The following is a 17510-nucleotide window of genomic DNA, read 5'->3' as shown; positions in this document are numbered from 1 at the left end:
GCCTGGCGGGTAGAGGGAGGGAGGAGGGTGGCCATGGGCAGCAGCTCAGGTGGTGCCTCTGTGGCTCACCCTGCTTGATGTCCCCTGGGTATGGTGACAGCTCCCCCCGGTCACACACTGTTCTCGGTTTCTGAGCAGCTGGTCCCTCCTTCTGTAAGACTGGGCTGTCCTTGGGCTCATGCAGAAGGGGCAGTGTCCCAGGGATTTTCAGTGGAAGCTTCAGCACTTTCATATTAAAACAAAAATGCTGTTCAGTTGCTCAGTCGTGTCTGACTCTTTGTGACCCCATGGACTGCAGCACACCAGGCTTCCCTGTCCCTTCCCTGACTATCTCCCAGAGTTTGTTCAAGCTCATGTCCATTGAGTTGATGACGCCATCCAACCATCTCATCCTCTGCTTTCCCCTTCTCCTGCTGCCCTCACTCTTTCCCAGCATCAGGGTCTTTTCCAATGAGTCAGCTCTTGGCATCACACGGCCAAAGTATTGGAGCTTCAGCTTCAGCATCAGTTCTTCCAATGAATATTCAGGGTTGATTTCCTTTAGGAAACAAAAAGAAATGTTGAAATCTCTACCAAATGGTCAAGTCTTAGGGCTATATTAAAAATATATATGTGGCAAGGGATGTCATAAAGTCAGATTTACATCAGCTTGTAGTCAGTCACTGATGTTAATAGGAACAGTCTGACAATAAAAAAAAATAGAATGAATTAAATTTGAGTGAGTGGGGTTGCGGGGATGGGGTTTTGGCGCACATTGTGTTGGTGTGCTTGTTTGTCCAGGTGTAATTGTGCTTGGCTCCCCAAATGCTAAAAACAAATGTCCTACGTTGTCTGTCTTCTGTGAGGTTCTTGACTGCCCTTGAGAACAGATGTACCCACTACAGGGTGAAGGTGAGAGTGTAATTTGAAGCTCAATTGAGAAGGGAACTGGATTCTAAAATTATATCGCCACTCGGATTTACAAATGTGCACACATTCACTCACGGCGCAAGAAGCGCTGCGTCCTAACCCCCGTGGGAGTCGCCTGGGATCCTTGCCTGGTTCTCATCACCGGATTAACCAGACCTGGGTGAGCAGGATGGCCGGGAGGAGGTGGCCGGCTCCAGGAGAGGGCCCCGTGGCCTGCGCGTGATGCGCGTCTGGTGCTGAGCCAGTACCTGGAGTTGTCATGTTTGCCTTGAGGTCGCCGCTCTGACCGGTCTGGTAGGTCAGATCTGGGGCAGTTTAAGCTGATGAACTCCTCCTCTTTAATTCCAGGGATAAATGGAAGCCACCGGCCCAGTAGCCAAGGATCAGCTGAGCCCTGGGCCTAATGCTTGCTCACACTGTTGAGAGTGGCACCGCGGCCCAGCCAGGCACCAGGACAAAGGTTAACCCGGGACACTCGTGGCCAGTGATCCTGATGTCTGTTCAGAGCCGCGCACTCAAGGGTGTGATAAGTGAGTATGTTACTGGCTCCCAGGGGAATCACTGGCCCTTCCTGCCTCAGCGGCACAAGCACACGTCTGGAGATTCCACTTCTGAGCCTGCTTCCCATCCGAGGGCCTGTCACAGGGTTATGTTTTGGAATGAGAGGGCGTTTTCCAGCAGTTTCAGGCCGTGTCACATGCCAGAGCCGTCTTACAGCTACATGGCTTCTAAAAACCAGGCCAGAGCCAGTTGAGCTGAGTGATGGGAGACACGCAGCCCCAAGGAGACGGCACCTTCCCCAGTTCTTGTTCTCATCTGTAGGCTCATGGATGCGTTGGGCCCTGGGCTTCACCTCTGTGCAGTGGGAACTGGATCTTACCTAGGCTTCCAGACTCTGCCCAGAAGCCAGGAGTGGATCATGTGGCTTGGGTAGGGCATCCGGGCCACTGGATGGGGAGGGATTTGTGGCGTCTTGGCTGCCATGAATGTCGTCAAGAGAAGCAAGTCCTCCACTGCTTCCAAGTGTTTCAGCCACGTCTCCTCCTCAGTCCAGAGGAGCGGCTCTAGGGCGAGGGCCCTCTGGCTGCCCAGTCTCCTCTGTCCTCACACAGCCTTTCTTTCCAGCCTCAGCCTCTGGCTTTTCCTTGAGGACACTTTAAAAAATGACAATTGGCTGCTTTACCCAGAGGCTGTCCAGTCTGAAGGCTCATCTGCCTGAACAGGGCAGTCAGCCCCACTGAGGGATTCAGAGCCAGCAGGTTTAGAGCTCCCCGGGAAGGCAGGTCAGGGAGGGCTGGTGCTTTTGCACTGCTGACTGGATAGGCTTCTAGGAGGTGTTGGACTGGTCCATGGGAGTGCAGAGCCCTTAGATTCTACTTAGGAGTGAGGGCAAGGGCAACTGGGCACTTCTCAGCTTTAGGTCACTCTTGACTCCACTGCTAGTTGACAGTTTAACACTCAAGGCTAGAATTTACTTTTCGGTCAGCCAAGGCTTACAAAATCAGTTCGTGACTAGACAGTCTTTCAGGAAGTGTGTTACTGTACTGATTTATAGCCAAGGTGGTGTGAGCAAGCCTGGATCATGGGAGGGGGTTTGGGGTGGATGGATGGTCATGGAGTCTACTGTGGGAAACACGGCCACTCAGACAGAGACCTATTCCCTGCATTACACAGAATTCCCCAGAACAACCTAAATCATCAGCCTTAAAATAGCTGTGCCCTGGACTTCCCTGGCAGTCCAGTGGTTAAGACTCCATGCTTCCACTACAGGGGGCCTGGGTTTGATCCCTGGTTGGGGAACTAAGATCCCACATGCCATGCGGAGTGACCAAAGGTTGTACCCTTTCGTCCAGTGATCCCGCTTCTAGAATTGTTGAGAACTCTTTCATTAGGAAATAGTCCCAGCAAAGACAAGGGCTGAATTTTCCTGTTACAGGCATAAAAGAGATGTTTCTTGTGGTGTCATTGTCACAGTGGATATGGAAAACAGTTGTTCTCCCTTTGTTGAACATCTAGGTTAAGTAAATTATAGTTTCCCACTTGGTGGAATATTATGCAGCCATTATAATGAAGAGGGCATGGGAAATATAACAACTTGAAATAATGATTATGATGTCATGAGTGAAGTGTCAGGTTATAGGATAGGTACATTACAGTAACTTGTAAAATAAACACATGAGAAAAGATTGCAGAGGGGAAATGATAATGGCTGCTAGCTGCTGGAATTATGAATGCCTTTTCTTTCTATGATGCATTAATTTATTTTAAAACGAAATTAAATCTGGATGTGTACACATCATACCTTTAAAAGTGATTTTCTCTAACATGTGGGAAGATGGGGGACTTCTGCTTTCTACGTCATTCCTTTCTGTCATGTTTACATTTCAACTGTGAGCACATGTCATTTTTGTAATTGGGAAAATGACTTTAAAATGCTAGAAATAAAAAAATTTTAAAGGCTATATTTCCCAAGAAAGAGTTGAAGAGAAAGGCTGAGCTGGTTAGCTATTTATACCTGCTCCTATCAGTTTAAGGACCTGAACCTGTTTGGGCCCATTCATTCATCATCAACCCATTCATTCACAGGTATCAATGGATCTCACTGCTGCTCACTGTTCTAGGCACTGATTACCCAGGCTCATTCTAACTGGGAGAGACAGTGAACAAGTAGCAAAATGTCAGAAACTGAAAGTGCTGTGACTGAACAAGTAGCAAAATATCAGAAACTGAAAGTGCTGTGACTAAAATGGCACGATGTGAGTGATGGGGAGGCTGCTTTGCATCAGAGATCAGAGAATCCTCTGAGGGGTAATGGATGAGCTGAGATCTGAATGACAACAGAGAGGCAACCTCGGGAGGTCTGGGAAGGGGGGGGTCCTGCAGCCTGCAGGCACCACCCGCAGGCTGTCCGTTGCTGCCTGAGCCCCCGTGAGCCTCTGTGCCAACCTGACTCTATGCCCCAGGCCCACTTGCCCCCCTGCACCTGCCAGCTGGGATTTGCTTAGCATCCAAGCGCATCTGAATCCTCCCCTGCTGGCCATCCTGCGTGGATCGGTTGCTTCTGATACTCTGGCTGCTGCTGCTCCAGGCACAAGGCTTCTCTGGGCAGCCTCCACTGCTCTTGGCTGGCACTGCCATGGCAGGGCTGGGGCATCTAAGATTCCCGGCAGCACTGGGGCAGGATGGCAGTCAGGGAAGCTCTGGGTAATATATGTCCTGGTGAGAGGTCTTTGAGTGGCACGTGCTGCTGTGATGGTCCTGGGAGGGTCAGCTATGACCCAGGAGGACCTTCACGTAGTTCCTGCCAGAACGCAGCTTCAGAATAGAACCTGGCCTCTCAGGAGAGGCTGAGAGCCTTCAGCAGCTCTGACCCCAGACCTGAGCTTCACTGATGATCTACCTAGAAACTCCTGTTCTTCTTGCTTTCCTGTTGTCTCTCCATATATCATCTCAGCCTGCCACAAGCAGAAACTCAGAAAATGTAGTGCCCTTAGAAGAGCCTGCAGTCAGGTTTAAGGGCAGTGAGACGCGCTGATCAGGAGGGAAGGCTCTGGAGCTGGGTTTGAGTCCCAGCGGACAGCTGCCTTGTACAGCTGTAGGAACTTGGGCTAATTTTGCAGCCTTTCTCTGCCTCAAATTCCCCATCTGTGAAATGGGTTTGAAGATTATCTGAGTTAACACATGAAAAGTACTGTGAAAAGTGCCTGAATATTATTGTGACTTGGGAAGTGGCAGGCGGACCATCCCTGGGAGCTTTCCTGAGGGACACCCACAGCAAGAGAGGGTGGAACTGTACGGTGTTCTGGGCAGCCAGTGACCACAGGTATTTTCCCCCACTTGCTTCCCTTCTGGCCCTGAAGGCCCTCCCCACCACAGTTTTCCTCTCCTTCAACCTGATGACCACAGGGGAAGCTCAGGACTGCCTGAGAACTTGCATCTGGCACCCAGCTGTCAGGGCACCCGCCCACCCTTCATAGACTCCACTCCCCTACCAGGAGACTAGACTCCGGGTCGCTCAAGCCATGCCCCAAATCCCTTGCCCTCAGGGACCCCTGGAAGGCTTGTGCTTCTCCCTGGGGCAGTGGTATTAATTAACTCTAGTTACTTTGTTGCCTGGGGATGGGGAGTGAAATTTGGGAAGTAAATGAAGTGAAAGAGGAAGGCCTGCCCAACCTGTCTGCATGGAAGGGGAATCCCAGTTTTCTAGCAAGATGCTCCTCTGGATGAAAACTCCCAGAGTCTCTGTGTTGTAGCAGCTTAGCTTCCGGGAACAAGATGGGAGTTTTGGGCAAAACCAGGAGCAGTCACCCCATCTGGTTTTGCCTACAGCCCATCTTGGACTTTTATGGTATTCTCTTCACTTCTCTCAACTACTTGCTCTGCTCTCTGCCACCTAAGGAACAGCTCAGCAGGTCCTGAGAATAGCAGGTGAGATTCTCCTAGGGAGCCAGGCTCAGAAAGCCGGCCTTCCCCCCGGCCCCCACCTGTTTCCTGGGAGGGGTGGCGCCCTGTACTTAGGAGTCTCTTAAGCTCTGGTCCTTTGCGGGAACTCCTTGTGCCCAGATTCTTTCATCACACACGAGGGCTCTTGTACTTGTGTACTGTTCCCCCAAATCCTGCTTGTGAAACCATCCACTGCTCTCCAGATTGTTTTCTCTGCCCTCAGTCTTGCCCACGCTCTCCTCTCTACTCCACCCCGAGTTTTCTTTGCCGGGCTGTCCCGTCTTGTGTCACGGTCCTCAGGATGGTTATGTTTGTCAGCAGGAGAAAGGAGCAACGTCTCGTGAGCTGCTGGTTCCTCTTGATGCCAGTCTGACTGGGGCTCTGATCCCCGGGGCAGAACAGGAGAGGTACTAGAAGGGCTTGGGGCAAAGGGTTCAGGTGGAGGGAGGCCAGGCAGGGATGGCGGGCTGTTGGGCGTAGCAGAGGGAGGGAGAGCCTGTGCTAGCTCAAAGTTTAAGCACAGCTCCTGTGATGATTAGAAATGGGTTTGGGGAGTGGAGTTCTGAAAATCCACCCCGGCCACTGGCCGCCTCTAATTTTAGCATCTGTCCCATCACAGTGTGAGCTGCCATCCCGGCTGACGACACTTTCTCACATCCCTGTCCCTGTCCTCAGCCGTGCCTTCTGGCCCCGGCCAGGACTTCCAGCTTTCCCCATTCATCTCCTGTGGACCAGTCTTGGCACGACCTCTCAGACGCGGCCTGACTTCTCCTAGGTATGCTTCCCCCCACCCCTCACCCCCACCCCCTACCTGTGTTCTTCCAGGCTCAGAAGAGTCTAAAAATGGAATCCAGGTCTTGGGCTCTCCCTGTTCTCTCTCCACCACCATCCTCTTACCCTTTGACAGCTACTCCTCTAATCTTGCTTCTGCTCTCTAGGGTTTGGGGGGTCCATCTCTTCCACGTCACCTGCTCCAGGGTCGGGGTGGGGGCTGGAGCCTCTGATGTGTAACTGGCCAGGAAGCCATTCTTGGCTGCCGCAAAAGATGAGACCAAGAGGCAACGAGAGCAGGGTTTTAAAATCAGCATCAAGATGGGGACTGAGCTGAGTGATGTCTCCACCAGTTACACGAGGCTGCTGAAGGACACATCTGAAGAAGCCCCTTCCTTGGAGTCCTGTGGGACAGAGGGGTCAGGGGTGCAAGTGCTGGTCAGGTGGAGAGACCTGAGTTCAGGGGACCCTGAGTCAGGCGGGAGGCAGAGTGGTCTCCAGGCCACCTCCGTCCACCCCCCTCAGACCATGGACCCCTCCTCACTCCTCACTGAGTTTCACTGCCCTGCTCTGCTCTGAGCAGAGCTGAGAACCTGTTAAGAGTTCAGGATAAAATGAGAGCTTGAGGAACTGTGCCAGGAATGCTGGCCTTTTCACTCATACTTCTTTTAAAGCCTGGTCCTCACAGGGCTGGTTCTGGGACCCCTCCCCACTCGTCAAACCTCCTCAGCCACACAGGAGCTTCCAGCTCCCGTTGACCCTCCTCAGCTGGGTTTCTGTCCTTCTGTGGGCTATGGTGAGACTTTATTTTCATGAGTAGCTTGGCTGCCTGGACTGGGGCTCTGGGTGGAGGTGAAGACCTGACTTGCTTGGTATGGAAGGCTGCCCAGCTGCTAGCAAGGACAGGGGCAGAAAGACTCTGCCACAGGTAGGAGGGAGAAGCCGATCAGAAGCCTGGCTCTGTGCCAGAAATGAAAGCCACCTTTTTTTGAGCATTTGCTGTATCCTTAGTAGTGGACTTCTCTTAGCTCATCCATTGGCCCTGTAACCCCTGGAGCAGTTTACTCATTATTCTCCCATGTAAGGAAACTGGGGCTTCCCGGGTGGCTCAGTGGTAAAGAATCTACTTGCCAATGCACGAGATGCAAGAGACATGAGTTCAATCCCTGGGTCGGAAAGATCCCTTGGAGACAGGAATGGTTACCTACTCCAGTATTCTTGCCTGGAGAATTCCATGAACAGAGGAACCTGGCAGGCTACAGTCTATGGGGTCGCAAAGAGTCAGACACGACTGAGTGGCTAACACACACTGCATGCCTTTGCAAAATCAAAATTGTACTAACTATCCTGTTTTGAATTCTGCCTTTTTTCTCTTAATATTGTATTAAACAAACATTCATCAAGCGGCTACTAGTGCTGGCCTTCAAACAAATTGTAGCAAACCCGAGTGCTAGCTGTCCTCACAGAAGCAAACGGGGTGCAGAGGTAGACAGGGCAGTGGACAGCTCCGGAGCTGCAAGTGTTTAGGAAAATATTCACAAAGGAGGAGGTGGATCTTGAAGAAGGATTATGACTTCTCGGGCCATGGGCTGGACGGGTGGCAGGGATAGGGGTGCATTGTGCAGCAGCAGCAGTTGGGAAGGGCACCCCAGGTAACAAAATCAGCAATGGAGGGATCAGGAGGAGAGGCTCCAAAGCAGAAGTGGATCACGAAAGGCTTTGCCAGTCATGCCTAGGAGTTGAGCCTAGGCTTTAAGTGGAGAGAAACATTGGGTTTGTATTTTAGAAAGACTGTTGTTTTTATACACTCTTTCACAGTGTGATGGGTGAATTGAAAGGAGCGAGTCTGGTAGACTAAGAGACTATTGGAGTCATCCAGGTGAGAGATGATGAGACTTGAACTAGAGCAGGAATGAGAAAGAGGAAAGAGGAGGAGGAGAGGGATTTCAAAGATATTTAAGAGCTAGAATGGATAGGAGTTAATGGCTGACTTGGTGGCTTTGCCATGTGACTTGCTTGGACCAATAAGATGTTAGTGGGCGTGACTTAAACATTTAACCAGTATTGAAAAGCACTGGTGCAGTTGGGTTGCTTGCTCTTGGGCCTCTGCCCTTGCCATGAGAAGAACTTGATGAGGCTCGTCTGCTGGGCCCAGGGAAGGGGCAAGAGGCAAGCGGAGCAGAGCCATCCCGGCCAAGCATAGGACAGACAGAGCCCTCAGATGACTCACAGTCTCGTGACTGAGGCCAGCCAAGATCTGCCATTCCACAGGCATGTGAGTTGTAATAATAAATGAGAGTTTATTTAAGCCACCGTGTTTGGGGATGATTTGTTATGTAGCACTTGCTGAGTGATAAAAATGTCTTCATTCTTGAATTGAGTGTTTACTGTGTTCGAGGCACTATTCTTGGCATCTGGGGATGCTGAATCAGACAAAGCCCTTAATTTCAGGGAGTTCAGGTTAAAGGGGCGATGTGACAGAAGAAGCAAGAAGGACCTCTGTCTGCTAACTGGGTGTGTGGTGGTACCATTAATCAAGATGGGGGTCATAGGAGGAAAACAGACTTTTGGAGAGAAGATAATGAGTTTGATTGAGGAAAGGAATATGAGGTGCCCATAGGACACTTGGGTGGAGGTGTTCAGGAAGGAATAGGATAAATAGGTATAGAACACAGGAAAGATGTTTGGCTGGAGATTGAAAATTATCAACATAGTGAAACAAGATCATCTGTACCAAAGAGAGACAAAGTATTTGCTGTGGATATTCAGAGGAGGAAGAAAGGATTTGTGGTTGGGAGAATGCAAACGATTTTGTACCAGAGGTAACCTGTAAGCTGGGTTTGTGTTTGTTCGGGCAAGGAGATAAACACACATAAATCAATAAACCGGATGGTGGTAAGCCAGGGAGAGCTGGAAATGTGAGAATGAGGCTGACAAAGTAGATTGGAGTGAGATCCTGGAGAGACTTGAATGCCAGGCCCCCTGCATTGGGAGCACGGAAACTTAGCCACTGGACCACCAGGGAAGTCCCCACAGATGTCATCTTGTTAACGTCTGTCCCCTCTACCACTTCGGAGAGAGGATTGCCAGAGGTGTCAGCCTAGAGTCTACTGGCAGCTGGCAGAGCTGTGATTCATGTTCTCCTGCTTTATCTTCCCATTCTCGATTTTACTATGAACTCTCTCATCCCACCCTCTATATAAACTACATGTCATTTAGAGATGCCTGTTCAGGGGAGGTCTGTGTCAAGGCTTCAGGACAGAGGACTGGGAGGTAGTTGCTGCCCTCGGGGAGTACACAAGAGGGCATGTGCCTCAAAATAGTACATTGGGGTAGCATTGAATAAAGGACCAAGTGAGTGGTCCACGCAGTCTCCAGTACAGGGCCAGGCCAGTCTCTGGGGAAATGTGATGGGGCCTTGAAGATCAGTGGGGTTTAAAAGAGAGGAACGGAAAGGAATAAGAAGTACAAGGGAGGACTCTCTCCTCTGTCAGCCCACTGGTTTCCTTTCAACAAACTAAACATCAAAACCCCACTTAACAGAGCAGTTAAAGACAAATGAGACCACAACGAGCCACCACTTCACACTCATTAGAACAGCCATCATCACAAAACCAGAAAATAGTAAGTGCTGGCAGGGATATGGAGAAATTGGAACTCTTGTGCATTGCTGGTGGGAATGTAATAGTATAGCTGCTGTGGAAAACAGAAAATGAAAATAAAATTGCCATATGATCCAGCAAGTCTACTTCTGGGTATGTACCCAAAAGAATTGAAACCAGAGACTGGAATACATATTTGTACACCCATGTTCAGAGCAGCCGTCTTCCCCGGTGGTTCAGCCTGCAATGCTGGAGATCTGGGTTCTACCTCTGAGTTGGGAAGATCTCCTAGGGGAGGGCATGGCAACCCACTCCAGGATTCTTGTCTGGAGAATCCCCATGGACAGACGAGCCTGGCAGGTAGCAAAGAGCCGGACACGACTGAGTGACTGAGCACAGTTCAGAGCAGCATTATTCACAGTAACCAAAAACACCCACTAATGGATGAATTGATAAACAAAATATGATATATCTAGATAGATCAGCATAGAATATTATTTAGCCTTAAAAAGGGAAGGAAATTCTGACATATGCCACAACATGGATGAACCATGAAAATGTTATGCTCAGTGAAATAAGCCAGTCACAATAGGACAAATATTGTATGATTCCATTTAAATTATAAGATACCTATAGAAGTCAAATTCATAAAGACAACGTAAAACAGTGGTTGCCATGGGCTGGGGAGGGGATGGAAGTCAGTGTTTAATGAGTGTGCAGTTTCAGTTTGGAATGGGGGAAATGTTTTGGAGCTGACTGGTGGTGATGGTAGCACAACAATGAGACCAAACTTAATACCATTGAGTGTACACTTAACACAAAGTAAAGTGGTAACTTTCATATGTTCACATACACACGCAAATGTTACTGGATCCTTAGATCTCAGAAACATGAGTGATGTGGAGATGTTTGAGAAGTGGAGGAAGAGATGGGAACCCCAGTGGCAAAAGATCAGCAAGTAGATTGGAAATGGGGGTGATTCTGGGCCAGGAGAGCTGACTATTTCACTGACCACGAATAAATCCTAAGAAGTTTATGATGGGGAGTGTACTGGCCACCTCCCTCTAAGTAGCACTGAGTTGGCTCAGAGGAAGCCAGTCGGGGCTGTTTGTATTCTTTTACTTCTCCTGCCTCCCTGGCTCGGGGAAGGAATATGAACTGAAGTAAGGAACATGGGATAGGCTTAGGAATACGATGGCTGACTAAGGAGAGGGGCAGAAGCAGGCTTGAAATCCCCGCCGGCCTGGCCTCGGCAGACCCTCCGCCGGGCGGTGGCAGTCCCTCCGCGCTCCTCACCTGTGTGTCCTCTGGTCCCCAGCGGCCAGCCGACCCCGTCGGCACCATGGCTTCCGCCGAGCCCCTGACGGCGCTGTCCCGCTGGTACCTGTACGCCATCCACGGCTACTTCTGCGAGGTGATGTTCACGGCGGCCTGGGAGTTCGTGGTGAACTTTAACTGGAAGTTCCCGGGGGTCACGAGCGTGTGGGCGCTCTTCATCTACGGCACGTCCATCCTCATCGTGGAGCGCATGTACCTGCGCCTGCGCGGCCGCTGCCCGCTGCTGCTGCGCTGCCTCATCTACACGCTCTGGACATACCTGTGGGAGTTCACCACCGGCTTCATCCTGCGCCAGTTCAACGCCTGCCCCTGGGACTACTCCCAGTTCGACTTTGACTTCATGGGCCTCATCACCCTGGAGTACGCCGTGCCCTGGTTCTGCGGGGCCCTCATCGTGGAGCAGTTCATCATCCGCAACACCCTCCGCCTCCGCTTCGACAAGGACGCCGAGCCCGGGGAGCCCAGCGGCGCTCTGGCCCTGGCCAATGGCCACGTCAAGGCTGACTGAGTTGGGGAGGGGGGCCCCCGGGGGCTCTCATGGACCCTGTGGACACGGGTACCAAGCTGGTGGGGTTGCCCCCTCTCTACAGCACAAGCCCCGCCCCATGGGGGGCCCACGGAGCACCCCCGGACCCTCCGCTGTGGGCGGGGCTGGAGGCGGGGTCAGGTGTTGGGGGCGACAAAGGAACTTGGGGTAGAGTGCGTGGATCTCAGCCCAGCTCAGGGGCTGGAGGCGGGAGGCCTGTGGTTATGCAGCGACTGGACTATGTGGGTGACTTTGGAAGCAGCAGGCCCTGTCCTGGCTAAGGTAGTCTGAGAAGGGGACAGAAGGTGGGAGGCAAGGCCTGCAGGGGCTGTGGGCGGCTGCAGCCGCCGCTGACTCCCTCCCTCTCACCTAGTTTAGTTGGGCTTGGGCTGGTTCCATTAGGCAATATTCAGGTGCTTGCTTGCAACCAATACCTCCCCCCAAGGCCTGTTGAGCTGCAGCCTAAGAAGAGACTGGGCAGCTAGGAGGCTGCTGGGCAGGAGTGCTGGTCTGCAAGGGCTGGGAGGCCTTCCCTTGGCTCCTCTCCCCTCCCCCAGGGCCCCACGCTGCTCCCTTGGCCTTCTGGGGCTCCCCCCTGGTGCTGGATTCCCACCAACCTTAGGCTTTGGGAGGTTTCAATCCCTGTGTGTTCGGTGGCGTTTCCCCCTTTTCTCTTATTTTCAGAGCCTTTACCACTAGCAGACCCCTGTATCCATGTCAACCACCCCACCTGTCCCCACCCCCATCTCCCTAGCCAACACAACAGCTGCCAGAGATAGAACCCTGAGCAGACCCGTCTCACCCTCTTGCAGCCTGCCCTCACCTGTTGCCGCTGGCCTGATCCCTGGGAAGTTCCTTGTTATGGCTCCCCACCCCCTTATCTGGGGGGCAGTGGCTAAAAACCGAATAATACCCCCAACGCACAGTCAGGCTAAGATGGGCCCCACAGATCCACAGTGGGGACCGAGAGACAAAGGGGGAGGGGGAGGTGGTCAGTAAAGGCACCCGGCTGGTTTATTTTCAAACCAGTTCGGTACAGTCCAGCTTTCCAGAGGGTGGAGGAGCAGGTATTCAGTGCTGAAGAGTCATGGAGACTGAGTGAGGGAGAAGAGGGCTTTTCAGCTTTGGCAGTGGCAACCCACTCCAGTATCTTTGCCTGGAGAACTCCATGGACAGATGAACCTGGCAGGCTATAGTTCGTGGGGTCGCAAAGAGTCAGACACGACTGATCTACTAACACTTTGGCTTTGGGAGGGTCCTCAAAGCATCCTCAGCGGGAATGAGTTAGTTCTGGTTCTGCCATAGCCCCAGCCCTGCAGCAAAACCTCCTCAGGTCTATCCTCTCCTTCCCCCTCCCAGAAAGACGAACCCACTGAGTTTGCTCCTCAAACAGTATTAAGCCTGCCATGCTCACGGGCATTGTCATCTCAGTTGCCCCACCTTCCCCACTGACAGGTCCATTGCTGGCAGTGGACAGGTGAGATCCTAACTCCAGCCCACTTCCAGCTCTGCTGCCTCCCCCAGGTGAGGGCTCCATCAAATGCAACCTATCCCGCAGTACGTGGTCTCTTCTTGACCACCCTAGGACTCTTAGGTAGAAACTAGCCTTTCCCTTTTTATAGAACATTAAAAGTGGTAATACCACCTGTGGAGAGAAGTTCCTCTTCTTGCTCTACTACTCCAGGCATACTGTGCAGATAGTACCAGCCAGGGTGCAAGTCAGGGTGGGGGTGCTGGGGGTGGGCAGAAGTGGTGTCCCAGTTTGGGAGAAAGGCTGTGAGACTCTGCCTTGGCAGGGTTGAGTTCTGCAGTGACCCATCCAGGACAGGATAAAGGGTGATCCCCAGCCTCTCTGTCCTGGGCAGGCTCCTCGAGTCCAGGCACGACCTACATTCTGCAGGGATTAACCCTCCCTTTGATTTTATGTGGCTCCAATTCCAGGGCTTTGGGGCTCCCAGGGACTCAGCCTTCCAGTGGGGGCCAATTGCTTTCCATCTACAGGTGGAAGGGATTCCAGAGGAAGAGTATTGCCTGGTCCCCATTCTGTGGTCATCTGCTATGACGGCCCTGTAGTCATTCTGCCCTGTAGTCGTCTCCTTGGCCTTTTCCCCTTGCTCCATGTTATCTCGGTCTCCTGGACCCCTAACCCTGACCCCTCCAAGCCCCCTAGTGGGCCCTTTGGCCACACCACTCACCTTTTGTTCTTTCCTTCATGACAGAAATCTGGTGGTCAGCTTGTTGATGTCTCCCAGCCCAAGGCCTCTGTGATTCTCTCCCAGAGCCAGTCCTTGGATGGCCCACTGGGTCTGTCTGCTCCAGAAGGTTGCCCTGTCCATGCTCCCTGGTACCATCTCTCTGGGCCCTATAAACTTCCAAGTGCGAAAGGTCCCCGAGTAAACCTGCCTGCCTGGCAGCGTGCAGAGCATTATGCTTCTGCTTCATCCAGCTGCCCCAAGGCTCCTGTTCTCTCACTTTCACTCCAGGTGATGACCTGGAGCTTAACCATGGGATCTGCAGGTTCAGAGCTCACCAGAGGTCACCAAGACCTCAACTCTTGCTTTTTTTGGGTATCTTCAGGGCCCCAATCCATTAGTGCCCAAGGACTCAAAAGTTTGGAGTAATCCAGCCCTGCAAAGCAGGAGAGAATCTACTCACTCTGTTCATGAACCTCTGATGTCCTGGGCCTCTCCCCACTGGCCATGGCAGCATCTCTGAGGCACAGGTCGCCATGTGCTGCCCTGCATGGTTGAATCGCTTCCAACATCTGCTAGGCATCCTGTCCCTTGTGCCGTGTCCCCTCGGATGTGCCAGTGAGTCACAACGGCCTATGCTTATTCACAGCAATAATACCTAGGGAGTGCCCGAAAAGTCCTTTTGTCCTGGTCCCTCGCCTTCTGCATGGGTCTCCTGGGGAGGCAGCCATTGAATGGATGAGGTCATGAGAACCTGTATTTATGAAACTCTGGGCTATGCAGACATCATCAAGGGGATGCAGAAAATTGGGAGGCCCAGGCCTGGGGGAGTTATGGCTCAAGCGAGGAAAGCAGCTTCTACTCCAAAGCCACCCCAGGCCTGGAGGACCTGCAGGTCCCTGCTCTGCAAAAGGGCCTTTTATGGGTGGGACTGTCTCCCAGTTATGGCAGCTCTTCCGAAGGACACATGACTGGTTTGTGCGCCCATTGCCTGCTCTGTCTCCATTGGTCTCATTGTCTCTTTCTTTTCACATTCGTGCACATAAAATATACTGGTGTTTGTGTTCCAGACTGACTCTGGCCCATCTCTGTTTCTTATATTTTGGAGCCCCTTCCCTAGGGTCTGCTGGCCCTGCACACATTGGCATCACACTGCCCTGAAGCACGCTGGACAGGGCAGTGCCGTAGGAAGGGCAGATGGCCCTCCCCACCAGTCCTATCCACAATCGTCGTGCTGACCTGCTCTGGTAACCTGAATTCTCCACCCAGCCCCTCCCACTCCCTATCACAGTCTGGTCCAGTCCTGACTTTGGGCCCAGACTGCAAGGATGGAGCCACTCAGCAGTATCCAGGTTGGCTGTAGGTTACTGCCCATGAGATGAGCTCCTCTTGAAATGCCAGCCATGACCTGCCATGTCTCATGGGGTGGGAGGGCCTATAGAGAGAGTCTGAGGGTACCCCAGAGAGCTGGAAGACCAGACTCCCTTACTTCCCATTGCCTTGGGAGTCATGCTATTTAGAAACAGAATTCTGCACTCCCCCCAGCAGGGCTCTTTTCCCTGAGAAGTGCGTTTGGAGGGAGTCATCCCTTCCTGCTCTGTGAACCTCTCTTCTGTCTAGCCCCCCTTGTTCTCCTCTCCTCCCACCACGGTCCTTCTTTCTTACTTCCACCCGCCTACTTTCTTGCTCCTGGGAAGAGGAGGGAGGGTTCAGAATTTGCTCAGCAAGTTTAACCAAACCAAGATGGCCTGCCTGCCTACCCCACCCCACCCCACACTGCCCCCCACTGCCGCAGCTCAGCTATAAATTACCTGTTGGTTTTCTGGATGGAATAAACAGTGAGCTTTCTGAATTCCTGAGAAGGCCCTCAGCCTGCACCCGCACCCCCCCCCCCACTTGATGGTATTCATTGCTGTAACTGAAAGCGTTTCCCTTTATACAAATGAGCAAAACCCCAACAGTCACTTACGTGTTAGTACAAATAAACCTGTAAGACTAGTTCATTAGAGCAGGTGTTTATAAAAAGAAAGAGGCAAGCTCCATGGAACAAGGTCTACTTAATAGAGAAAAGGCAAGACCCAGAACAAAGAGCCTGAAAGGACTTGAGGCCCTTCTTCATCGGCCAGTTCCTTCTGTACTCCACTCAGTGGATACCTTCCTTTCTTGATAAATTTCCTTCCTCGCCTCCTCTGCCCCACCCTAACCCAATTCAAAGGGCCCGTCTGACTCATCGCACCACTGGTTAGAAGGACAACAGCTGTGGTTGCTGCTGCTGGTGGTGCTGCAGCTGCGACCATTCAGGCATTGCACTGAATGCTCACTCTCATTCTCGAATTTTCTCCCATCCCAGGTGAGTTTCGCTGTTTCCCTATTTTACAGAGGAGGTCTGGGGGCAACCAGCCTCCAGTTACGATTTACCACACCACTTTTTTGGTTTTAATGTGAGCAAAAGACCCTTCTCTTACTTTAGCAAGAACTTGTGATGATTCAGATGCTCTTTTGTGCTTCAATGAGATTCCAGATGTTGTTAGAGCCCAGCCCCTCCAAATGCCATCCACGAAGAGAAATTAACCTCAGGAGGAGGTTAACCTCAGAAATTAACCTGCAGGAGGAGGAGGTTTCGGGGGAGAGATGGGGGTTATAAAGAAGAAAGTATGAGATACCATCTCAGTTCAGTTCAGTTCAGTCGCTCAGTCATATCCGACTCTTTGTGACCCCATGAACCGCAGCGCGCCAGGCCTCCCTGTCCATAACCAACTCCCAGAGTCCACCCAACCGCATGTCCATCGAGTCAGTGATGCCATCCAGCCATCTCATCCTCTGTCGTTCCCTTCTCCTCCTGCCCTCAATCTTTCCCAGCATCAGGGTCTTTTCAAATGAGTCAGCTCTTCACATGAGGTGGCCAAAGTACTGGAGTTTCAGCTTCAGCATCAGTTCTTCCAATGAACACCCAGGACTGATCTCCCTTAGGATGGACTGGTTGGATCTCCTTGCAGTCCAAGGGACTCTCAAGAGTCTTCTCTAATACTACAGTTCAAAAGCATCAATTCTTCTGTGCTCAGCTTTCTTTATAGTCCGACTCTCACATCCATACATGACCACTAGAAAAACCATAGCCTTGACTAGATGGACGTTTGTTGACAAAGTAATGTCTCTGCTTTTTAATATGCTATCCAGGTTGGTCATAACTTTCCTTCCAAGGAGTAAGCATCTTTTAATTTCATGGCTGCAATCACCATCTACAGTGATTTTCGAGCCCCAAAAAATAAAGTCTGTCACTGTTTCCACTGTTTCCCCATCTATTTGCCATGAAGTGATGGGACCAGATGCCATGATCTTAGTTTTCTGAATGTTGAGCTTCAAGACAACTTTTTCACTCTCCTCTTTCACTTTCATCAAGAAGCTTTTTAGTTCCTCTTCACTTTCAGCCATAAGGGTGGTGTCATCTGCATATCTGAGGTTATTGATATTTCTCCCGGAAATCTTGATTCCAGCTTGTGCTCCTTCCAGCCCAGCGTTTCTCATGATGTACTCTGCATATAAGTTAAATAAGCAGGGTAACAATATACAGCCTTGACATACTCCTTTTCCTATTTGGAACCAGTCTGTTGTTCCATGTCCAGTTCTCACTGCTGCTTCCTGACCCGCTTACAGGTTTCTCAAGAGGCACCATCTCAGCCAAGACTTAAACCAACTGGCTCATGACTCCTCATGGAGGGAGGGTTGTGA

The 17510-nt window shown here is 51.5% G+C and overlaps 1 protein-coding gene across 3 annotated transcripts in view; it reads left to right on the top strand.

The window, feature by feature from the left end:
- Positions 1–15038, top strand: part of TMEM229B (transmembrane protein 229B) — a 40194-nt gene extending 25156 nt beyond the window's left edge. The window contains exons 2-3 of one of the 3 annotated variants that reach the window (XM_065940724.1): positions 1258–1439; positions 11051–15038. In XM_065940724.1, the coding sequence (XP_065796796.1) occupies positions 1313–1439; positions 11051–11571 (648 nt within the window). In that variant the 5' untranslated portion in view covers positions 1258–1312 and the 3' untranslated portion in view covers positions 11572–15038. Of the gene's footprint in view, positions 1–1257; positions 1440–6000; positions 6128–11043 lie in introns of those variants that run through there. The other 2 variants (XM_065940723.1, XM_065940722.1) reach the window with 2 other exon arrangements.
- The last annotated feature ends 2472 nt before the right edge of the window (positions 15039–17510 follow it).

The sequence above is a fragment of the Muntiacus reevesi genome, chromosome 7, assembly GCF_963930625.1.
Source record: "Muntiacus reevesi chromosome 7, mMunRee1.1, whole genome shotgun sequence".
NCBI lineage: Eukaryota > Metazoa > Chordata > Mammalia > Artiodactyla > Cervidae > Muntiacus > Muntiacus reevesi.
This window is presented reverse-complemented; position numbering and strand designations above follow the sequence as displayed.